Here is a 24,343-nt window from a genome sequence, read left to right as displayed (position 1 = left end):
ATCTATTGAAACTTTTAGGTTCATAAGTCCTAGTAGTTAGGAAGAGAACTCTCAAGGCCTGGGAAAGGGGAAGAGATGCCGCCCATAGGAAAGGGCAGTAGGCAGGAAAATGTGGTTCAGGAGTGCTTATCTGGAGCCTTGAGAGTTATTCAGAAGAGCCAGGAGAATTTAGATTGGCTATATAAGGATAATTGTAAAACAACTATTATTTGAGAGTCTTTAGTTACGTCAGAGTAGACTTTCCTGAGGTGTTGAGGTGTATTTTGAAATTGAGATATTTTAAGAAAGTGGATGAATTGGGAGGCTCTTGGCAAACCGACATGGAGAGTTTGAGGGGTGATGAGGAAAAGTTGAGAGAACTTGGCTTTGGTTCCCAACGTGGGACTCAGATGGTTAGGGGACAAGCAGTCAGTAGGGCATAGCAACTGGGAATTAGCAATTGTCTTTATGATAATGGGGGCACCAGTCGAATATGGCTGTCTGACAGGAAGGAGCTGCCAGCTGTGTAAGAAAATGAAGGCAGAAATAGCTATGGGGTAGGAGGTCTTTGAGAGATTTTGCCAGGAGTGAAGAGGACCCGGGGAACCTTGGGGCAGAGATAAGTGTGGATGAATTGCAGGGAAGACAGATAAGAAATGGGACTGATGAGTTTTCAATAGAAGAAGTTTGGAGGGATAAAATCTCTACCAAGGGGCGGTGGAGTCCTATGTGAGGAGCTGAGGGAGAGAGTGTGAGAGGAGATCCTAGAGGTTCTGTCTTGGCCTTCAGCTTTAGCTGAAGGGGGATTAGCAGTTCTCTGGAAACACTAGAGTTATTTGTTTGATTGAGAGATAGCAGAGAGGCTGTGGCAAGAGTGTATAGACACAGAGTCAGCCATAGACGGTGTTGTTTAGAGTTTTGGAGAGGCAGGGGACAGGTTAAAGGGTCAGTCTTATGCCTTCACGTCTAAACTGTTGATGAATTTCACTTTAAAAATTTAATGTTATTAGCATTTCATGAAGTACATGAGTTTAAATATCTCAGAAGCTCAGAAGCAAAACCTCCGTGTGCTGTTGTTCTTTCCAGACTGCATATGTGCAGGCAGGAATCCCACCCTAGCCCTGAGCTTCCTGCTTTGCAGACTCAGCTTCGGGGTGCTGATGCTCCCAGAAGTAAACTTCTTGATAACATGTTCTCATGTTTTTACAGATCAACTAGACTTATTCTTCTTCTTCAATAGACTTGGTCTCAATTCCCTTGCTCTGTTATTTTAAGTCTTTGCTGCCTATGTTCTCCTGTCAGTAAAACAAAATTTACTTCTCTGGTACTTATTTTTTGACACACACATTGAAGCACCATGCAGGTAATGACAAGCCAAAGCTCTGTACTTAAAAAGCTTCCTTTAGAGACAGCATGGTGGTTCACACCTGTAATCCCTGTACTTGAGAGATGAGGTACAAGGACGACCACAAGTTCAAGGACAGCCTGGGCCGCATGGTGGGTTCCAAGCCTGCCTGGGCTACACAATGAGATGTTGTCTCAAACAAATCTGCGACGCTCATTGAGAGTATATTTATTTTTTATTTAAGCTGATTTATAAGCAAAGGTTGTAAGGCATGGACTCTGAGCCAAGGCTGGTCCTTTCCTTTGATACCTCCCTTGGTAAGCTAAAGACTTACAGTACATCTGTAAGCTTCACACCCATGCTGAGCTGTAGGATCATAATAAAATGTGTACAGTCTAGAGAGAGAAAAGAGCTTAGAGGAAAAAACCTATTATCTATTGAGAAGATAATGCTGAGATGACTTGGGGGTCATACATGACTGGCAGGGACTGTAGAGAAGTGACATTTGAGGAATCCGTGTCTGTGTCTTTTCTATCCTACAGATATTGAGAGAATTAACCTTCCCAAAGAAAAATCTGAGATTCAAAGAGCTTCACACTTACCTAACCAGCTTCCTGCCCGGATAGGGACGAGTCCGTGGACTCCAGAAGTCCACTATGGAAGCTCAACCAGGAGAGAAAAGAAACCCCCACCACAAACTGTTCAGCCTGTCAAAGCCCCTAAGAAGAAGTCAGTGCCATTCAAGAACACGGTTAAACCACTAACTCAGGACTTTCAACACTCCAAAACATCCACCAGGGAAACTTCCTTAGACACCCCAGAGCCCATCTTGAAGGAGGATGAAGCAGCAGGATCCTTCACAGAGGACTCCCAGGCCAAAACCCAGCAAGACTCCCATGTTGGACTCTTCTGAAGAAAGCTATGATACATTAGATCCCATCGCTCCCAATACTTCCTTTAGGATGCTTTTAGAGAAGAAATAGCCTAGCCGTTTCCCCTTCTATTCCTCTTCTCTAAGTATGGTGATGGTAGGGTGTGGTCAAGAAGGCTCACACCAAGACCTCTGAGGCTTTCAGGAGCAGCACTCTAGCCCAGCTCTTCTACGGGATGCTCCTCAGGAGACAGCCAGGGCAAACAGTGGTACCCAGTCATGGAGCTGGAGCTGGTGCTCTCTGGGTTTGCAGGGCCGTCTCATCTTATGCTTCTGTTGTACTTCCTGCTGAAGGAGTGTCTAGTCATGTCAGCTTATAATAAAGGCGACCTCTCAGGAAGCCAGTGTGTTCTCTGCCCCTCTGTGGTCACCTAGGCTGATAAAGACTGTGGGATGGTGCAGCAGTGACATTTTCCTAAGTTGGGGAAGAAGAGGTGGCATAGACATGAGCCAGGACAGAGCTCTCATCCCACCCTCGTGTTTGGATCTGTGTGCAGTGGGTTGCTCCCAAGTGCCTGGGGTTCACCAGATTCCTGGCGGGCATAAGCAGTGACCCTCAGCCTTGAGTGAAACTTAGAACTGGATCCCTGTCAGCATAGAGAGAAGCTCAAAGAATGCAGGCCCAGGATCCAGGAAGTACAACGATTAAAAAAAAAGAGAGAGATACCATTAATCAGACCTATGTGTAAGCTCTAGAATCAGTCACTAAAAATACATGTTGACATTTCCCTCAGAGAAGAGTCCATCTATACCAAGAATCAAAATAAATATAAGTATTTGTAAGTGAAGATATTTAATCCTTCAAGGTTAAAGACAGACTATGACAAACTAAATAAACTTACTCAGACAGAAATAGTTCTTGGAATCCAGAAGGGAAAGTTATTTCACAATTAGAAGACATCTGGGACCTAGGGCTGTAACTCGGTGGAGCACTCACCGTGACTGTGAGTCCCTAGGGTCCCTCTCAGTGCACAATAACATTCAGTTGTGAAAGATAGATTGTTTGTTTGTTTGTTTGTTTGTTTTTATCTTAAGACAGGGTTTTGCTAAATTGCCAAGATTGGCTACACTTGTAATCCTCCTGCCTCAACTTCCTAGGGATCTGGGATTATAAGGCTGCATTGCCATTCCAGGCTATAACAATGAAATAGTCTTAAATACTGTATTCTCTCCCTCTCCCTCTCTCCCTCTCCCTCTCCCCCTCCCCCTTCCCCCCTCTCCCTCTCCTCTCCTCTCCTCTCCTCTCTCTCTCTCTCTCTCTCTCTCTCTCTCTCTCTCTCTCTCTCTCTGTGTGTGTGTGTGTGTGTGTGTGTTTACAAGCACACACTTGCACGCATATGCTTGTAAAGGCCAAAAGCGAACATTGTCCATCTTGTCTCAGAAGCTGTCCTCCTTGTCTCTCAGTGGCCAGGAGCTCACCAACTAGGCTAGGCTAGCTGGGCAGCCAACCCAAGAACCCCTCCCCAGGTCTAGAGGAGCATGAGCCACCACGCACCACTCCTGGCTTTTAATTCCTTCCTTCCTTTTTTAAAAATATTATATTATTTTTATTTATGTGTGTGTGGAGAAGTTGTGTGCATCTGAGTGCTGGTGGCAGCCAGAAGCATCAAACCCTCTGAGCTAGAGTTAAGAGGCTGCCTGATATGCATGCTGGGAATTGAACGCCAGTCCTCTGGAGTGATCTTAGCCACAGAGCCATCACCAGTTCAACACACTAGGTTTGGCTTGGTTTTATCTTTAGTACACTCTGAGATAGAGTGCGTGCCTGCCAAAGCAAGCGCGTTACTAACAGAACCATTTCTCCAACCCTTACATTTACTTATTGCTTAAAAATACCATCATAAATGACCAGACATGTGATGCACAACTGAAACCCAGCACTCCAGAATCAGAGACAGGGGGATTGTGAATTGGAAGACATCCTGGAGTACTTACTGAGTTCCTGCCTCAAATAAATAAATGGATAAATAAATAAATAAATAAATAAATAAAAGTTAAAATAAAATACGCATAACAAAGTCGATCATTTTGACCATCTTTAGGTATTGTGCTGGGACATAAGTGCATTCACATAGTTGTAACTTGTTACAGTTCATGTCCGAAACTTTTTTTTTTTTTTTTTTTTTTTTTTTGGTTTTTTGAGACAGGGTTTCTCTGTGTAGCCCTAGCTGTCCTGGAACCCACTCTGTAGACCAGGCTGGCCTCGAACTCAGAAATCCGCCTGCCTCTGCCTCCCAAGTGATGGGGTTAAAGGCGTGCACCACCATGTCCGGCGTCCAAAACTTTTTAACTTGCACAATATACTGAATGGGCTGTAAACAAAAAAACAGACGGAGACCACTAGGGGAGCAGGTGCGGGAAGCCTCTTTTTGAGCTCTGTCTGAGCAATGACATTTTAACTATGACACCAAGAACACGAGTCACAAAATCAAGAATAGTTAAATGGTCTGTGTCAAACTAAAGCTTTTGCACAGCAAAGGAAACAACCATCAACGTGTAGACAACCTGTGCACTGGGAGGAGCAGCTGTTTGTCGCACTGCCAGTAAGAAGTTAATATCCACAGTTTTTAAGAAACTCAACTCAGTAGTAAGAAAGAGCTGATTTAAATGGACAAAGTACCCAGACAGACGTTTCTCAAAAGAAGACATATTGCTGACTGACCGATGTAAGCAAAGGTGGTCAGTGTCCCAGTCACAGAGCTGAAGGGGTTTGAAACCCCATAGGAGGAACATCAATATAAACTAACCAGTAACCCCAGAGCTCCTTGGAACTAAACCACCAATCAAAGAAAATACATAGTGGGACTTGTGTCTCTAGCTATATATGTAGCAGAGGATGGCCTAGCCGGTCATCAATGGGAGGAGAGGCCCTAGGTCCTGTGAAGGCTCTATGCCCCAGTATAGGGGAATGCCAGGACCAAGAATGGGAGTGGGTGGATTGGGGAGTAGGAGGAGGGGGGAGGGGATAGGGGATTTTTGGAGGGAAAACTAAGAAAGGGGATAACATTTGAAATGTAAGTAAAGAAAGTATATAATATAAAGAAGACAGCTGAATTTATATTGGATACCAGATGCATTTCAATACAACTAGATTAATATTAAAAAAAGAAAAGAAAGAGGAGTCTGGTGGCAGATGGTGGAATCATTGTGGGTACTGCCTTTCTTTTTTAATGCAGTACAGTAGTGGATATTTTGTTATAGCAGCAGAAATCAAATTTTAGTGACATGCTCACACATTAACAGATGTTTGAGTTGTTTCCAGTTTGGGGGCTATAAACAAAATTGCCATCAATGTTTGTATACAATGTATATCATTGCCAGACTTATAAACATCTAAAAATGGTCAGAGAGCTTGCAGGAATCAGTTTTTTTCCACCATATGAGTCTTGAGGATTGAACTTAAGTTGGCAGGGTTGGTGGCCAGCAGCTTTAGACTCATGACCTTCTCATTGGCCCATCACCTTTTATGATGATGATGCATATACACACAATAATAATAAATATATTTTAAAGGCATTTTGTAGTTTATATTTGTAATTGTGTCAAAGTATGTGTAACTTAAAGAAAACTGGTATTTTAATGTTCATTTTCACAATGCATAAATGTAGAGCAGGCATACCATGTTATTTGTGAGCATTGAAAAATACCAGAATCCATGGGTGCTCCTGTCTTGTATAGAATATCTTAATATTTTGCAAATAACCCCTCACATCCTCTCACGTTCTTTAAATAATCTCTGCATTACTTGTAACACCAAACATAGTGTGGGTAGGCTATAGGTAGGCTAAACCCTTGTCATGCTGTGCTGCTTATGGACAAAGGGAAAGAAATCTGCATATTCAGTACAGGCACAGTATTTGTAATCAGCTGTCTAGTATATCTAGCTAATGTGGTTTGTCTGTTTGAAACTGCAGTTGTGGAGTGTGAAGGTACTGAAGGCTGAACCTGAACCTCGACATTTACTTAGACTTTCTAAAATTCTTCTTAACAAGGCTTTGTGATTTGCACATTTTTCATAACTCAGATTTATCTCTAAATATTACATTTTATGCCACTAAAGATGGTATTTTAAAATTGTAATTCCAGCTGATTGTTGAGTATCTAGAATGCAGTTGATTTTCAGATATTGTCCTCATACTCTGAAATCTTATGAAGTTCATTCATTGGTTCTAGTGATTTTATTTTTTCATTTTTTTCATAGTCTACATTTTTAATCACTTTTTAAAAACAATCTAGTCATTGCCTCCTTCCCAGTCCTCCCTCCCACAGTTCCTCATCCCACTCCTCCTCCCCCTGACTCCAAGAAGATGCCCCCCGCCCAGGCCTCTCCACTCCCTAGGGCCTCAAGTCTCTCAGGGGTTAGGCACATCTTCTCTGACTGAGGCCAGACCAGGCAGTCCTCTGCTGTATATGTGTCTGGGGGCCTCGTACCCACTAGCAGACCCTACCTGGTTGGTGGCTCAGTGTCTAAGAGATCTCTGAGGTCCAGGTTTGTTGAGACTGCTGTTCTTCCTATGGGGTCACCCTCCTCCTCAGCTTCTTCCATCTTTTCCCTAATTCAACCAAAGGAGTCAACAGCTTCTGTCCTGCTCTGTGGGGTATAAATATCTGCATCTGATTCTTTCAGCTGCTTATTGGGCTTCTCAGAGGGCAGCCATGCTAGGCTCCTCTCTATAAGCACACCATAGCATCAGTAATAGTGTCAGGCCTTGGAGCCTCTTGAGATGGATCCCAAGTTGGGTTGGTCACTGGATCTCCTTTCCTTCAGTCTCTTCTTCATTTCTGTCCTTGCAGTTCTTTTAGACAGGAACAATTCTAGGTCAGAGTTTTTGACTGTGGAATGGCAACCCCATGCCTCCACTTGATGTCCTGTCTTTCTACTCATGGTGGACTTTACAAGTTTCCACTACCCACTGTTGGGCATTTCATCTGAGGTCTCTTTGAGTCCTGAGATTCTCTCACCTCCTGAGTCTCTGGTATATTCTAGAGGGTCACCCCTCCTTCCTTCCTTCCTTCCCCACTGAAGCTTCATATTTCCTTTCATTTTTCTGGTCCTCAGGAGATCTCTTCTGTCTTCTCTCCCCCATACCTGATCATGTTCCCCTTCCTCCCCTCCCCTCTCCTACCCAGGTCCCTCCCTCCCTCCCTCTGCCTTCCTTCTGCTTATTAACATTCTTGAGTTCTGTGGATTGTATCCTGGATGTTCTGTACTATTTTTGCTAATATCCACTTATTAGTGAGTACATACTATGCATGTCCTTTTGGGTCTGAGTTACCTCACTCAGGATGATATTTTCTAGTTCCATCCATTTGCTTGCAAAACTCATTATGTCCTCATTTTAATAGCTGACTAGTATTCCAATGTGTAAATGAACCACATTCTGTATCTATTCTTCTATTGTGGAACATCTGGGTTGTTTCCAGATTCTGGCTATCATTGATAAGGCCGCTATGAACATAGTGGAATATGTGCCCCTGTGGCATGGTGGGGCATCTTTTGGGTATATGCCCAAGGGTATATGTCTTCAGGTAGACCTATTTCCAATTTTCTTAAGAACCTCCAGATAGTTTCCTACATATGTGGTCATTCCTTCTATAAATTTTTACTTCTTCCTATCTGGATGTCTTTGATTTCTTTTTCTGGCCTTATCACACTGGCTAGAATTACAAGTAATTAGTGACTGATGAGAGTGTGTGCCTGCCAATAGAAAAGCATTTGGCATGATATTACATGGAGTTTTCCCATAAATGCCCCTTATTGTGTTGTAACAAAGTTCCTTTCTGGGACTAGTGTGTTGAAAAGCATTTAGGAATGTGCACATGCTCTGTACTTCCGCTGACTGACTGCGTCGGTGTCTTTGAACACGTTCATTGCCAGTGTTGACATGACCTGGGTCCTTGGAGCACACTGCTCTTGATGTTTATGTGCTTCTTTGGGTTTTGTGCCTGTTTTCATGAGCAATATTGTTTTGTATTTTTATTGTAATTTCCTGTTTTAATATCTTAGCCATGTCAGTTGCTTAGAATGTACTCTGCTCATCTGTGAAGCTATCTGTATCAGTTGTTTTTTTTTATAATAAAGTAATGGACTTATTTTTTCAGTAGTTTACGTCTTTCAAGGAAGTTTTTAAAAATCTACTCTAAAAACTCAGATCTATTAGCATGGTATGTTTTAGTCCCCCTTTTCATATTTACATATTCTGAGTTCTTGTATTATTTAATGTCATTTAATTTTTGACACAGGGTCTTGCTATGTAGCCCAAGATGGGATCAAACTCACAATTCTCTTGCATCTGTCTCCTGAGTACTGGGATTAGAGTCATTTGCCACTGAACTCAGTTCTTTTTCTCTTTTAATATCTGTCCTATTCTGAGTTCCCCTCTGAAATATTGGTATGTTGTGCCCTTTTGTTTTTTTCTTATCAGCCTAACTAGAGTGTAATCAGTTTGCTTGTCCTTCAGGGACTCAGCTTTGGGTTTTGGATCTTCTCTTGTCATCATTATTTCCTTTCTCCTGAATCAGGTTTTACTGGCTCCTCTTTTCCTACAGCCTTCTTAATACTGCTTCCACGATCCCCATGGTCACATGATGTTGTTACTATAGTTTGAATGTGAGCATCCCTCTAAAATCCCAACATGGGAACCTAATACCCAATGTAGTTGTATTCAGAAGTGAGTATCTGGGGGAAGAGATTGCGCATCAACACTCCACCCTCTTAGGAAGGTTTGATGCTCTTATAAAAGGAGCTGAACATAATGTCCTCATACTTTTTTTGTCTTTCTCTTCCCCTGCCTCTGTGAATATACAGGTTTACTTCATTCAAAGACTATAACAGACATAACAGAAAATAATGATGCCTCTCAACAGAAGCCAGAGGTGGCCCCTAAGTCTGCCAATTTAGCCCCTGAAAATATGATAGGTAAGCTGCTCCTTTTTATAAACTCCCTCATCTGTGATATTCGTAGCCTTGGGAAGAGATAGTGACTGCTGTGGGTTCATTTTCATTCATTTCAACATCTCTTCTAATTTCCTTTACTTTAATAAAACATTAAAAACACATTACATTTGAACTTATTAACCATGTCTGTGTGTGTTGGGTATGAGTGTGTATGCCCCACAGTATGCCTGTGACATCCATGTGACAACCCATGGAAGCTGGCTCTTATGTGTTCTGAGGGTTGAACTGAGGTAGTCAGCATTGGCTAATGTAATAAGGTGGCCCTACAAGTTCTTATTCATGTTTCAGACTACTAAAGTATTTAGTTCTTCAGACTCCTTCAGCCTTTTCAGGTCTTCTGCCTACTTTGGGGAACCATAAGGTTATCACACTGCTGCACTTCCCCAAGGGAAGAGCACAGACTATACCATGCTTCCTACCCACTCGAGGTTTTGATGCGCAGGGCCACTTTGAGACCTTGCCCCACCAGATCCATGAAACATCCAAGCAATTATGCTGCAGCTCTGCACACTCAACTCTGAAGCCACAGGAGGCATTTAGACAGCTTAGAGAAGTCCCCAGCAAACAGCCACATGGGACCTCCTGCTGCCTTGAAGGCAATGAAATAAACCAGGCCTGAAAGGCTCTGTCCTCCAAAGTCCCCACAAGATAAGCAAGCAGACCATCTCAAATGGCATGTGCAACACTCCTTCCCTTTGAGGAGCAGCTGAGCATCCTGTTCTCAACTTAGCCTATTGTTGCCTGTGCAGGTTAGCATGGGAGAGCCGTAATGTCAGCTTATGGAGCTTGGATATTAATATCCTGCCTAACAGAGCTGCATCTGAACTAACACTACAATCTAACAACGTCTTCATCCCAGGCTGAGATGTCCCATGTCTTTGCTAATGTGGATTACAATCAAGGAAGGGACACAGGTACTAAGGCAAAGTATCCACAATAGACTAATCAATGAAGCCCATTTTCTACAGATGCCACAATTATAGGCCAGATTTGGTAGCACACAGATATAAACCCAGTATTCAGGAGGCAGGAGCAGGATGATTGCAACAAATTTTCAAATAGTCTGGTCTATACGGCAAGTTCTATGTCAACCAGTGCTATATAATGAAACTCTGTCTCAAAAAAGAAAAGCCACTATCTAATGTTGTTAAAGGCAGTTATTGGCCCATCATATTCTTTCTTATGGGAATATAAAAAGGATGATAAAAATAAGCACTGTAATTCCTCAAGAGAAGCAGGGTAACACCTAGCAACAGACCCCAGTGGAAAAGAAAATAAACAGATTATCTAAAAAGAATTCGGAAAGTGAGCTAAAAGAAATTTAGATTCTTAGTGAGATAAGAAGCTACAAGAAGACAGTTCATTACATGAATGAAAGAGGCATCAGGGAGATAAATCATACAAAAAAGACCCAGTAAGAGATATTGGAGCTAAAGAACTCAAGAAATAAAGTTCAGGACATGGTAAAGACCTTCAATATAATTGATCAGAGAGAAGAAAGAATTTCTGAGATTAAAGTCCTGAAATAGTTTTAAAATGGAGAATACTTTGTGGATCTATGAGACAGCATTTTATAAGCAAATATGGGTTATAGGTGTTTCAGGAAAGGAGATGAGGGAAGGCATAGAAGAATCCTTTTCTTTGGACGAGAGAGATGACCCAACAGTTAAGAGCCCTTGCTACTCTCGCAGAGGATCCATGTGGCTCCTGACCATCTGTAACTCCAGTTCTGGGTAATTCCATGTCTTCTTCTGGCCTCGGCTGGCACCAAGCATGCACACACCATGCATACATACATTCAGATAGTCGTGTGCATAAAATCAAAGCTAAAACACTTTTAAAGAAATAATTGAAAAATATCTTCAGAAAAACAACTGCTGGAATTATGGGGAAACTGTTCACAAGGCCCAAGAAATTCAAAGGACGCCTTAATAAATTTGACCAAAACCAACCTCTCTGATTTGTATTGCAGTCAAACTGGCAAAGGAACAAGACAAAATAAAAAACAAAACAAACAAAAAACAACACACACACAAAATCCATCTCTAAAAACAGCAAAAGAAAAGCATTAGTATCTTAGAAGGTTAACAACAGACTTCTCAACAGAAACATTAAAGGTTGTGAGAAAATGGGTGTCTTAGAGTTTCTATTGCTGTGAAGATACACCACGACCACAGCAGCTCTTATAAAGGAACATTTGATTGAGGCTGACTTACAGTTTCGGAGACTCAGTCCATTATTGTCATGGCAGGAGACATGGCATCATACAGACAAACAAGGGTCTGGAGAAGGAGCTGAGAGCTCTGCAGCCTGATTAGCAGACAGCAGGAAGTGAACTGAGACACTTCCTCCAACAAGACTGGACCTCCTTATAATGCCTCTCCCATGAACCTATGGGGGCGAATTTTTCTCAAATCACCACGATGCGATGTGTTCAAAGACACAAAGGGAAAAAATGTCAAGTAAGAAGAGCATGGCCAACAAAACTGTGTTTCAGAAGTGAAGGAGGAAAACAGACTTCCAAGACAACTAAAACCTGAAGGTGTCCATCATTATTAGACTAGCCTTACAGCAAATGTGAACGAAATACAACAGAAAGCCAGGCGGTGGTGGTACACGCCTTTAATCCCAGCACTTGGAAGGCAGAGGCAGGCAGATTTCTGAGTTTGAGGCCAGCCTGGTCTACAAAGTGAGTTCCAGGACAGCCAGAGATATATAAAGAAACCCTGTCTCAGAAAAAAAGAAGAATGAAAGAAAGGAAGGAAGGAAGGAAGGAAGGAAGGAAGGAAGGAAGGAAGGAAGGAAGGAAGGAAGAGAAAGAAATACAACAGAAGCAAAAGGGTAACAACTATCATAAAAAAGTACAAACTTCAGCCAGGCAGTGGTGTCGCATGCTTTTAATCCCAGCAGTCAGGAGGCAAAGGCAGGGGGATCTCTGAGTTTGAGACCATCATGGTCTACAGAGTGAATTCCAGGACAGCCAGAGCTACACAGAGAAACCCTGTCTCAAAAAATCAAAACAAGACAAACAAACAAAACCCCAAACAAATAGAAAGTACAAAACTCAGCAGTAGAGTAGATGAATGAAAGGGAAAGGAAATCAAATCCCACAAATACAGAAATACATCAGAGCACAAAGACGAACAAGAGAGGAAAAGTGATACACACAAGAACCAGAAATGTGTCTAATGATATATACAACAACCAAAGACGACAGAAATGTGTCTTTAATTTTCAGTGATGACCTTGAATGCAAAAGGATTAAAGTCTCCATTTAAAGGAGAAAGGCTAGCTAAATCAATTTTTTAAAAACTATTTTATTGTGTTTTATGTTTGAATGTTTTGCTTGCATGTATGTATATAGGTGTACTACATGCATGCCTGTTGCCTGTAGAAGACAGCAGAGGGCATCAGATCTCCTGGAAATGGACTCACAGATGGTTGTGAATCAGACGGTGTGAACCACACCATGTAGGTGCTGAGATTCAAACCAGGGTCTCTGGAAGACCTGCCAGTGCTCTTAACCGTGGAACAATCTCTCCAGTTCCTGGCAATATAGATTTTAAAAGCTATATCTAATGATACACTGCCTGTGAGAAATGTCTTTATTGGTAAGGAGATACCTAGGCTGAAAGTGAAGGGATGGGAAAAGACATACCGTGTAAATGGAAACCAAAATGTGAACAATTTTTTACATGAAATAGACTACTTTAAAACAAACTAAAAGGAACGTCACTATTTAGAAATAAATGGATTGATCCATGAAAAGGAAGTGTAATCATAAATGTATATGTGCTGGGGTAACACATTGCAGACAATTGGCATGAGTAGTACAAGGGGTCAGACTCCAATACAGCACCCCATGTTCATCTATGAACACATAGATCATCCAGATACAAAGTCACTAGACATTAGAATTCAACTCTGTAATAGACCAAGTAGACCTAGGAGTTGCAAAACATCGTATCTAACACACTGAATATACCTTCCTCTTATCCACACACAGAGAACATTTTCCAGGATAGCTCATAGAAGTTAGACCAAAACAAGTCTCAACAAAATTTAAAAATTGAAGTCATAGCATATATTTTTCTTTGCCTCAATAAAACCTATAATTAACAAGAGGGTTTTTAGATACGGTACAAATACAAATCATGGGGACGAAACAACATGCTACCGAGTCAATTACGGAAGAAACCAAAAGAGAATGATTTGAAACTGGAGACAACAATGAAAACAAACACATGAGTGCAGCAGAGCCAGTGCTGAGGGGATTTTGAAGAAAGCGATAACCACATTTCAAAAGAGAAAGAGTACAAATAAAAACCTATTCACTGAAACTCAAGACATTAGAAAAACTATAACAAAGCAAACCTAAAGTTAGTAGAAGATAAGAAATTACAAAGATCAGAACAGAATCGAGACTAAAATATATAAATAGTCAGGAAGCTCGAATTAGCTTCTTGAAAAGATAAAAGACCCAAATTTTAAATTTAGCAAAGTAGAAGACAAGAAATTACAAAGATCAGAACAGAATTGAGACTAAAAGATATAAATGGTCAGGGAGCTTAAATTAGCTTCTTGAAAAGATAAAAGACCCAAATTTTAAATATAGCAGTGGACATTGTTAAACATCATAACTTAGCACCACAGAACGGAAGGGACCACTGGGGCAGTAATGAACAATTACATGGAACAAACCAGAAGCCTGGAAGAAGCACTTCTAGACATAAGGACCCACTAAGACTGAACCATGAGGACACAGAAAACCTGAAACAACAGTGAGTCATAGGATTTAATTGGAAGGGTAAGTCTCTCATATTAACTCTCTAGTTGCTGTGACTAAATATCTAACAAACCCTTCCTATAATGGAGGAAGGGTTTATTTCAGCTCATGGGTTCAAGGGATTCCATCCATGTTGGCAGGGAAGCGGTGGTGGCTGGAGTCTGAGGCAGCTGGTCACATTGCATGGCCTTTAGGAAGCAGTTATGATGAGTTCTAGTGTTCAGGTAGCTTCCTCCTGGTTTTGCTGGCTGGCCTCCAGCCTGTGGTACCACCCACATTTAGGGTAGGTCTTCCTGCCTCGATTAACCTAATTTAGATGACAAACACACCCAGAAGGGTGCTTCCAAGGTCAAAGCTGAGAGTGGAGATTAACCATTCCATGTCCAAACAAACAAACAAAACGAGTCAGCGTCTGAATGGTTTTACTTTGAATTTCACCAAACTTCCATAGAAGGAATACAACGTCTTTACAGACTATTCCAGTACATTGACAGGGAGGGAGTCCTTCCAAACTCATTCTAAGAGGCCAGCATTACTCTGCATCCAAAGCTAGAGAGGGCTACAACAACAACAGCAACAATTCAACACACCAATATTCCTGGCTAACATAAATTCATATTGGTGTAACCAGCTGCCCTGAGACTGCACTGGAGGCCTCCTCCACAGAAGGAATAAGCCCCTGCAACTATAAACTTGGCCAAAAGCCTATGTCTGAGGGTTTATGGGATCAAAGGAGGAACATACGACCATTGTTTCCCTAGTTAGATACGTTGTCAAGCGTCCTTCTAAATATTTCCATTTATATCCCTAGACTAGTGGCATTCTCTGCCTGGGCCACAGGAGTTCCTTTTTGTGAAGGGGAGACACAAAACTGGCTGAAGTGCTGAGAATAATTAACTATTTATGGTTATCCCTTAATGAGACATTTATTTCCACCCCCTCAAGACTCAGAACCATCAGTGAAGAAGGGTAGGAAGACTGTAAGAGGCAGAGGATGGGGAGGAGGGCTGTGAATGCTGCCTTCTGGTCCCCAGTAGCTATTGCCTTGTAAGAGACCTACACAAGATCAAGGTGGTCAGTAAACATTCCAACACACAGAGGAGGGACTTAGGTGGCTCTCCTCACAGCTGAGGAGGTGGTGACAATTGATGGCTGCTGGGGACGAAGGTGTGATCTCAGAGAGGGTGCCCATGCTCTATAGAACGGCCCCACACCCTTGCACACGCAGGCAAGACCAATTGGACTCAATGGGTTATTTTTTTTAATAGGACATTAAGAGAGAAACAAATATTGCAGAGGGTCTGACAGGAGTCCCAGAGGGAATTCGGGTTGAATATGATTAAGATACTTTGTATACATGAATGAAATTGTCAAATAAATAAAATGTATGCAAAAATAAATTGTACCTGAGGAACTAGATATGGTAGTTACTATGATCTGATCATTACATACTACATACATGTATTGAATTGCTACTGTATACTCTATATATACTACTTTGATAATTGAAAAACTGAACTTGTTTGTTCCAAATATTAGGGGATTTTCCAGATGTCTTTGGGGGAATTCTTAGTGGAGGCTGGGACTGGAGCTCAGGGTTTGTTTGTTTGTTTGTTTGTTTGTGTGTTTTACTTGCTAAGCTTACGTTCTATTCCTGAGCTAGACCCACAGCTCCAACTTCTCCAGCAATATTGCTATTGTTTTCTACTTTAAATTCCTATTTCCAGAGACTATAATTGGAATGATTATTAGTCCCTTTGTATTTACTGTGACTATTTTATACCTACAATATAGCCCATCTTTGTAATTTCCCCATGTATATATGTAAATAACACGTTCTGTAATTGGATAGAGTATACTATGAATGTTAATTAAGTCAATAGTAAAACCTTTATTATTTTGGATAATAGTATGATTCTTAAATCTATTTGGTATAATATTAATAGAAACCCTGACTTTCCTCTAGTGTTGGTATGACCTACCTTTTAAAAACATTTACCACTATTTATGTTTTTAATATCTAAAATGAGTGTTTTGCAGGAAACATACAGTTGGGATAACCTTCCTCCCTTGAGTTATTACATTCTTTATTTGGGTCCCATAATTCCTCACTATATTTTTTTAACTCTCAAATAACTGTAATAAATTTTTTTCATTGTACTTTACCTACTTTTAAAGTTGATTTTCTACTTGAAGGTGGATCTGAATTCCCTAGCTCCCCCACCTGCCAGTTTTTCCACCAACAAGGTAGTAGGGTATATTAGGCCTCTAGTATGTGACATTTTTCTGGGTTTTGGGAACATGATAGAAAATGAGTCAAAGTCCCCTCAAGAAACTCCCATTCTGGTGGGGGGGAGTGTTCATTTTAGAGGGGATGGCTGAAACAGGAACTCGCCCTGAAGCCCAGGCTGGCCTCCAGCTTGTAATCCTGCCAGGAATTGAGGGGCGTGACATCACAGCTGACCACGTGAAGACGATGTCAGTCACTGCCTACTGAGCACCCTTGGATCACACAGCCACTTTTGTGTGTCCTGGAGGGATGAACTGGAGGGTTATCTGTAAGGTTTGCATAGAATGTGAAAGGGTGGAAAGTCTAGAGCAAGTCAGTGGTGAGCTGGAATCAGTGCGAACATACAAGCGATGACTGTGAGCTCGCCATAGAGTAAACAAAAGTATGGAGAGTGACAGTTGAGAAATCTGTGCTTATCTTTTCTCTCTCCCACAGAACTTCAGAAAAAAGAGCCTACAACAGAAAACGTATAGGAAAACTCTGGCCAGACTCCAGCCTTCTGAGATATTCAAACTCTCCATTTCACGGCAGTCCTGACACAGGAGGCTCTCAAACCACCAGATTTCCTCCAGTGAGAGCATTGTTCTACTGGGACTTGCCAAGAAGAATATCAAGCCACCACTATCACCCCAAGGGAGTTATTAGTGTCATACCACAAGTAACCCCTAAGAGAATACTATACCTCAAGGATTCCCCAAAGATGGCAATGCTCTGTCAGAGCTTCCAAAAGGAACCTTGAACCACCAAAGTGTCCTAAGAGGGGTGTGAGATCACTAATGCTCCCTCAACAGTACCATGCCTCCTAAGGGGAATATCAAACAACCAGAGTTCCTATAGAGAACACCAAACCTCCAAGTTCCCAATTAGGGAATCACTAGGCACACTCCTCGCTGAACAACACTATGACCCCTCTAAACTAGATCCCTTCCCAGGAATCTGTTTACATGGCATATTCCTCCTCAATTATGCCTTCCTTCCCCCACTGGAGAAAATATAGCCTCACCTTGCCCTCTTCTCCTCCTCTCTGAACCTAAGTATGGTGATGGTAGGGTGTGGTCAAGAAGGCTCACACCAAGACCTCTGAGGCTTTCAGGAGCAGCACTCTAGCCCAGCTCCTCCACAGGATGCTCCTCAGGAGACAGGCCAGGGCAAACAGTGGTACCCAGTCATGGAGCTGGAGCTGGTGCTCTCTGGGTTTGCAGGGCCGTCTCGTCTTATGCTTCTGTTGTACTTCCTGCTGAAGGAGTGTCTAGTCATGTCAGCTTATAATAAAGGCGACCTCTCAGGAAGCCAGTGTGTTCTCTGCCCCTCTGTGGTTGCCTAGGCTGATAAAGACTGTGGGATGGTGCAGCAGTGACATTTTCCTAAGTTGGGGAAGAAGAGGTGGCATAGACATGAGCCAGGACAGAGCTCTCATCCCACCCTCATTTTCTGATCTGTGTGCAGTGTGTTGCTCCCTAATGCCTGGGGTTTGCAATTCATGATCTCATTTCACTCAATAAATAGCCTTTGGCCTTACCAGGAAAACAGAACTCAGATCGATCATTTGGTCCCCTCTGTTTGGGAGCCCAGTGTTAGCAATAGTGAGTTGAGTTCTATGCTGTTTCTTTCCACCATTGTGCCAGGCCAGCCAGCACGAGTCAAACAGACCTCTGAGTGGAGAGTGAGGATTAACAATAGCAAAGGCAGAAAGGAGACACAGAGATAGATTCGGAAATATTCCAGTGAATACCGCAGCTCTGAGTTTATTGCTCAATAGCATTTTTATACCCGACAGTGCAGTGGGGAGCAAAATCACAAGCTATAGCAGAAACCGTGGCTGACACACACAGGATATCTGTTCCCATCTGGAGGCTTCCCTGTTCCTTCCACCAAGGTCAACAGAATATTCAGCCCTCGCCTTGACCCTCAAAGTATCTCCTCTTATTGTTCCATGAGTCACTGGGCAATCTGTCTGCCCTCAACCCCTGACCTGTTTTGACCCCATCTAGCAGGCAAAAATGGCTCCCGACAATCCATTCACACTCCCCCTGGACCTCACCCTTCCCCTCAGCAGGAAGATATAGAGCAAACTATAGCATCAGCTTCTCCATGGATTAGATTTATCCTAGTTGACTGTGGAGTCATGCGAATGTTATAGGACAGAACATTTCCCTCCTTCTCAACAGCCAAGGCATCCATTCCATAGAATGAGGCTGCTTGGTTTGGGTTCTCTGCTTGTATACACCAGCTGCCCTCTCCTCCACATGCAGTGCACTGGTCGGGAACAGCACTCCCTGGGGATACAGATGTGGCAGCCTGGATGCTTAATGTGAAGTCTCAGGGAGATACTGATGGAAGTTCCACACATTACCAGCTCAAAGGGATTCTCAACTGCCACACCAGCAGCTAATCACTCCAGCCACCATCCCATCTGAAGCCCCTGCCCCAGATCTACCCAGCCACCCCAGACTTCACTGACTCATTCTGGTCACTATCACTGGACCTCAGCATTTCACCCAAGGAAGTGTCATCATTCTTGGGTATGTCTTGATAAGCTGAAGAGAAGCTTCTGGCAAGATGGGAGGGTTATTCTGTCTCCACTTGCCCTAGTTATACACACACACACACACACACACACACACAAACACACACACACACACACACTGTATACACGTGCTCGGGCCTACCCCTCTCTGGCCAGTGGCAATCACTTTCCCCATCCCCTCTGACCCAAGTGGTCTTTTAAGACTCAAGGAAGCCTTGGCCTAAGCATGCCAAACCCCAAGGTGAAGCATCTTGCTCAGGCGGGTGGAAGAAATAGCTTCACAGACCACCCCTACAGGTCTGCACCCCGGTCCCACATTGTCTCCCCAGAAAAGATCACCATGAGACCAGAGAATACGACACATGCTTTATGTCCTCAGGTGGTCAGGGAGATTTTAGCGGGGACCCACCACATAACTGTCACACAACAGGAGTGATCCAGGTAGAATCGGGAGGCTTTGTCCAGACTCAGGAGGTAGTCTAGTGGGCTTCCTGGAGCAGATGGTACTGAAGAGTCCTCCAGAGAGTCCTTAGTGGTAGTGCTTATGACAGGGGCCAGTGCTGAGGACCCTGAGCCCAGTCCCTTGGGTTCAGAGCATCAGTTCAATGCACAAATAGTTTGGTTGTCCCGAGTATGCAGAGAGCTAAGTTGTCCTTGATTCCTCTGCGCCATCCATAGACAGAAAGTCAAAAGATGTTGCTTGATGGAGCTGGTCTGAATCAGGAGAGGTGACCAAGGAACACAGACTCTTACACCAGGAAGGCCACAACAAAGTAGGGTGACAGCAAACCCAGATGCCATAGGTGGATGCAGAAGAGTCTGGACCTCATGGCAGGCAGGTCAGATGCCCAGCAGATATGGTCAGTCCAGCCTCCCTGCCTAGAGGGCCAAGGCCTGAGCCAGCGTCTCCTCTACGGTTCACCTCCCGCTCCTGGAGTTCCTCTGCTTGCTCATGGCTGTGAGCATCTGGCTGATGTAGGAAGTCAGAAGATCATCCATTTTGTATCCCTGAAACCAGGGGTAGGAAAATAAGCAGAGCCCACAGTGGAACGCACAAGCCCCTCACACACAGACACGGCTCCCAGAATATACTTCAGTGGGCACAATACAGAAACAAAGCAAGTCTGCCCCCATCTACACATTTGAGTGGCTGGGTTCATCTTGCTATCTTGAGCCCCAGGCTTGTGGTCCCTCTAAGCCTGGAGGCCTCGATGCAGGAGTGACTGTAAAAAACTACCAGTTAAGTTGCACCTTGGAAGTTTGGGCTCATGCTGAAGGTCTCATTGCTAATGGCTCTTCTGGTACACGTGGGCTGAAGGCCCACATCCATGGGATCAATAGCCAGATTCTAAAACAACAGCTGAATGATGGCTCTCTTCCTCCACCCTAGCTGATCATCCCCCCCCCCCCCCGACCTAAATAAACTAGGCTTCTAACAGACTCCACCAGGAGAGGCAGGGACCCGTGCCCACTAGAGGGCGCTCTCACCAGTGATGTCTCACAGAGCAGTTTGCTCCCACGGACCAAGTTCCCAATGGTGATGTGGAAGTAGGTGTTGCCACTACTCCAGTTGGAGATCTTGGTGAAGGGGTGAGTAGTCAGAATGTCCTAGGAGAGAAGGTAGACACACAGATGCACAGCATTACTCTCTGGCTTCAGTTACCCCAGCTCCAGCCCGCAGATACCCCCTCAAAGAAAGCCTGAGCCCTCACATGAGGAAAGAAGCAAGAGGGAGAGGCCAGCTCTGTGTGGAGCTGCCATGGAGCAGATCCCTCCTCCTCCATGCCTTGCCTTGCCCAAGGAAGCCCTAGAGGCTGTTGTGTACGTAGGGCCAAATATAGAAACTTAGGTGCCTGAGAGCACTGACAACTGTTGGTCTGAATGAGATAGCCTGGGTGAAATTAAAGAGAAAACTGGGACAGAGAAGAGAAGGACACGGGATACTTGGATTGGGTAGAGTAGAAGCCCAAAAAATGTCTGAGAAAGAATGACAGAGGAAGGCAGAGAGCCCATGTGACCATGACATCATGCAGCAAGAAGACGACAATCATTAGTGATTCCTATCACTTATTCAGGAGCACAGCTTCTGGCCTCACAGTGGGACTGGCCTTTTGGTGCATAAGCAAAGCCACCCTGCATTCGCTCCACCATGTACCACCCTGACCAGATAGGTCAGAAACTGTTTTTGGAAAGAGGTGTTGGTCTGTGGCATCCAGTGACATTGAAAAGCTGGGCACTAAAAGAAGGTCGGGGAACTTAGCAGTGAGAATTTGGTGGCAAGTTGAAGGTTGCAATTTTGGTGGAACAAATGACAGAGTCATTGTGGTGAACACAGGAAGCATTTCAAGATGGGGGCTCAGGGACTCCGAAGTGGGGACAGTAGATGACAGGGCTATGTCTGGGACCTTGGTTGGTCCTCACTCCAACCTGCTCACTCTTGCCCTGCTCACCTTGGTTCTGGGATCAATGAGGCTGACCCCGTACTTGTTGATGGCAATTAAGAGAATCTCTGGGAAGTTTGGTTCTGTAGTTTGCTGGCAAAGAAAGTAGAGGCATTGTCAGACGGGAGCCCAGAGCAAGATGGGAGTTTGCAGACAGGCATGAAGCCAGCTGAGCCAGGACAAAATCAACCCGGCCTGCTGCCTACATGGTGCCAGCCCTGCCAAGGCTTCCTGCTTTCCCCCTCTGCCCACAGCTTCAAGGGTCCCTACAAGAGGTTCCATCTTCTCCCCTTTGCTTCACTGGGGGTTTTTACTATGTCCTTCCTCTCAATCTGCAAGTTTCCCAATGGTCAGGACAGCCCTATGGTACTCTTGTCCCAGTGCCAAACCTCCCCAGCCTCACTGTCCCTTGAGGAGACCCTGACTCTCACTGACTTGGCCCCCTGTCTGTCACCACACTCAACCACATTAACCTTTTTTATTTCCTGCCCAGACCTGATCTCTCAGGCCTTTGTGAGCCTAAATTGAGGGTGCTCTCCTCTTTTCTGTGCCAGCAAGTGTTCAAGGCAATGGCTGTCACCTCCATTCCAGTTTCTGTGCTGCTTCAGTCCCAACCTTTGTCCCCCACCTGTCCTCAGAAGGTCCCCTGAAGACATACCTTCACCTCAAAGAAGGCTGAGCCAAAGGTGGGCCACTTGAAGATGAGCTTGAGGAAGGCCAGCTTGGCTTCCTCCTTGGACTTCCCCGCATGCTTGTTGAAGTAGGCGACAATAGACTGTGGGGGAAGGGAATCATGGAGGACCAATCACAGCTCTGCTTCTGCCTGTCTACACCATGAGAGCCAGACATGGTACAAACAGTGTTGCCAACTTATGCCGTGGTCCCCACGTACCCCAGCCAACTGGTTTCTGATCCACCCCAACCCATGCAGACAAACCAGGGCACATCAAGCAAATTCAGGTCACCTTGACAACTAGGATGGGGCAAATTAATACCATAGGGTCACTAAATCCTTTGCACAGAGATTAGAGAATGAAGCAGACGGAGATGGAGTAGAGGGTTCCCTCATCACACAGGAGGGAGGGCCATTCCCCTTAGCTGCCGGCCAGCACTTGCTGTCTCAACCCCTGGGATACCCAAGGTACCATTCTCAGGCCCCACTCCTGCTGCTCCTCCTCTGAGTTTCCATGTTTACCCGTTTCCAGTCATCAGGTGAGACCTGCCGGATTAGGTCCTGGGGTACCAGCTCCCTCAGCAACTTGGGGATGCTAGGGAAGTAGGATTTGTCCTCCTCAAACTTGACCCTGTAGATGAGCGCGCCCAGCTGCAGCACCTCCTCCCGGGTGCACTTGTGGTAGCCTCGGAGATATTTGGGCAGTTCCTGTCAGAAGCAGAGCAGTGAAACCACAAGGCCGATGGCCCACGAAGCTGAGGGGAGCAGAGGGCACAGTGCAGCTCACCTGGTAATAGTGGAAGATGGAGTCAGCCATGGGGTCCTTGCCCGGCACTGTGGTGGTCCACAGCTTCTTCATGAAGAACACCTGGTAGGTTAGTGAGGGCACGATTCCTGTGGCACAGGGCAGCCAGTCACACAGAGTCTCAGCAAAGAAGGTCCCCTGACCCTGCCAGCTTGGTTCCAGCCGCTTGGCTAACTAATGGGGTTCACAGCCTAGTCTCAAGCCAGCATGTCCCTGTGCTGCTAGCATCCCAGAGCCCAGCCCCTTACCGTCCTTGATGGGCCGTGCTTTCTTTATCCAGTCTGTCAGGTGTCGAACAAAGTCAAAGAAGAAATCATTCTCTGGGACGCTGATGACCTAGGGATGCAGCCATCACAGCTTTGGGCCATTTGGTTTGGTTCTGATTTTCCCACCAACATTCCTGTCAGCTGCTTCTATAGGAAGGCTCCACCCCCAGCCAGAGGGGTTCTGTGTGTTGGTCCTACCCACACCACTGGTGCCTCGTTAGCATCTCGGGAACACCGGCCTCCTGCCTAGAGGGGCATCATCCCACCCAGTCCCTGGCACACCAAGACCTGCACAGGCCCAATGCAACACAGCTGAGAACAAGGCCAGCCTGCCTCAGCTGACTTCTGGCGTCTGTGTCCAGCTCCTCCCCCAGGCTCTGACACAGATCCTCCAGACCCAGGACCTCAGAGACATTGTCTTTGGGTCCTCATGTTTGACACAGTGACAGTCACGGAGTGAGGTAGAATAGACACGGCGCTGTCTATGATCGGTCGAAAGGAACATCCAGTTTTTCTGGATGCTCTAGGAAGCCTTCCCTTTGAGGAGACATCACAGCTGACTAGGGAGACCTTTAGGGACGGCACACCTGGATCTGGGTCCCTGCTGTGTGACCATGGATAAGTTACTTAACCTCTCTGATAAAGCAGTAATAGGCATTCTACCCTCTGAAGGATACTTCAAGGGTGAATTTTCTGAGGGGACAAAGTCAATGAGCCCTGTGACTGTGGGGCACAGGGCACCTGGGCATGTGACTCTCAGAAAAGCTTTGCTGCCATGTGCCATGCTCCAGGGGACCGAGGACAGATGTGCTGTGTGAGAGGAACTGAGAGATGCTCCATGCAGGTGCCTCTCTCCTCTTACCCACTCCATGTTCCTGGGGCCCCAGCAAGTCTCCAAAAGATGGGCAGACCCACCTTATCTGCAATTTTGACAAAAAGGCTGAATCCCTCGGAAGACTTGAGGAGCAGCCGGCTGGCGATGTTCTGGCAGAAGTCCTTGGCCTTGGTGCTGGACTCCACCTCAAAAGCCTAGGGGTAGCACACACTCAACTTCTGCAAGACCTTCCCCCAGTTCCCCACTGCCAATCTCTGCTGTCTCTCCTACCCAACCGACCAACCAATCAGCCGACTGACCAACCAACTGACCGACCAACCAACCGACCAAGACCGAGTTCCTCCCTTTCAGGACCCCTGCCCTGTTGGGTCATCCTGGTGGATCAGATCTGCATGTAGCATTTGAAGAGAGCAATTCCCACTTGGCTTTTCTCAGAGCTCACTGTCCCTGGCCCTCCAAACAGGACTAGTCCTGGTGCTGGCCCTCAAGGTCCAGGCCTGGAGAGTG

General features: G+C 44.8%; 2 protein-coding genes across 4 annotated transcripts in view; one reads left to right on the top strand and one right to left on the bottom strand.

Annotated features, from left to right (window-relative positions):
- Gdpd4 (glycerophosphodiester phosphodiesterase domain containing 4) overlaps positions 1-17,752 on the top strand; it is a 117,261-nt gene extending 99,509 nt beyond the window's left edge. Inside the window, exons 17-18 of the mRNA XM_021167569.2 lie at positions 9,064-9,174; positions 16,725-17,752. Of these exons, the coding sequence (XP_021023228.1) occupies positions 9,064-9,174; positions 16,725-16,762 (149 nt within the window). The 3' untranslated portion in view covers positions 16,763-17,752. The remainder of the gene's footprint in view (positions 1-9,063; positions 9,175-16,724) is intronic.
- A 1,418-nt stretch (positions 17,753-19,170) lies between these two features.
- The window catches only part of Myo7a (myosin VIIA), a 68,761-nt gene continuing 63,588 nt past the window's right edge, over positions 19,171-24,343 (bottom strand). For all 3 annotated transcript variants that reach the window (XM_029479536.1, XM_021165941.2, XM_021165942.2), the window contains 8 exons: positions 23,917-24,030; positions 22,984-23,071; positions 22,718-22,824; positions 22,453-22,638; positions 21,916-22,032; positions 21,267-21,350; positions 20,305-20,424; positions 19,171-19,824 (listed from right to left, as the gene is read on the bottom strand). In XM_029479536.1, the coding sequence (XP_029335396.1) occupies positions 19,735-19,824; positions 20,305-20,424; positions 21,267-21,350; positions 21,916-22,032; positions 22,453-22,638; positions 22,718-22,824; positions 22,984-23,071; positions 23,917-24,030 (906 nt within the window). In that variant the 3' untranslated portion in view covers positions 19,171-19,734. The remainder of the gene's footprint in view (positions 19,825-20,304; positions 20,425-21,266; positions 21,351-21,915; positions 22,033-22,452; positions 22,639-22,717; positions 22,825-22,983; positions 23,072-23,916; positions 24,031-24,343) is intronic.

Source organism: Mus caroli, unplaced genomic scaffold, assembly GCF_978045245.1.
Source record: "Mus caroli unplaced genomic scaffold, Mus_caroli_1 scaffold_8, whole genome shotgun sequence".
Classification (NCBI taxonomy): Eukaryota; Metazoa; Chordata; class Mammalia; order Rodentia; family Muridae; genus Mus; species Mus caroli.
The sequence above is the reverse complement of the archived record's forward strand: the minus strand, read 5'-3'. Positions and strand labels throughout refer to the sequence as shown.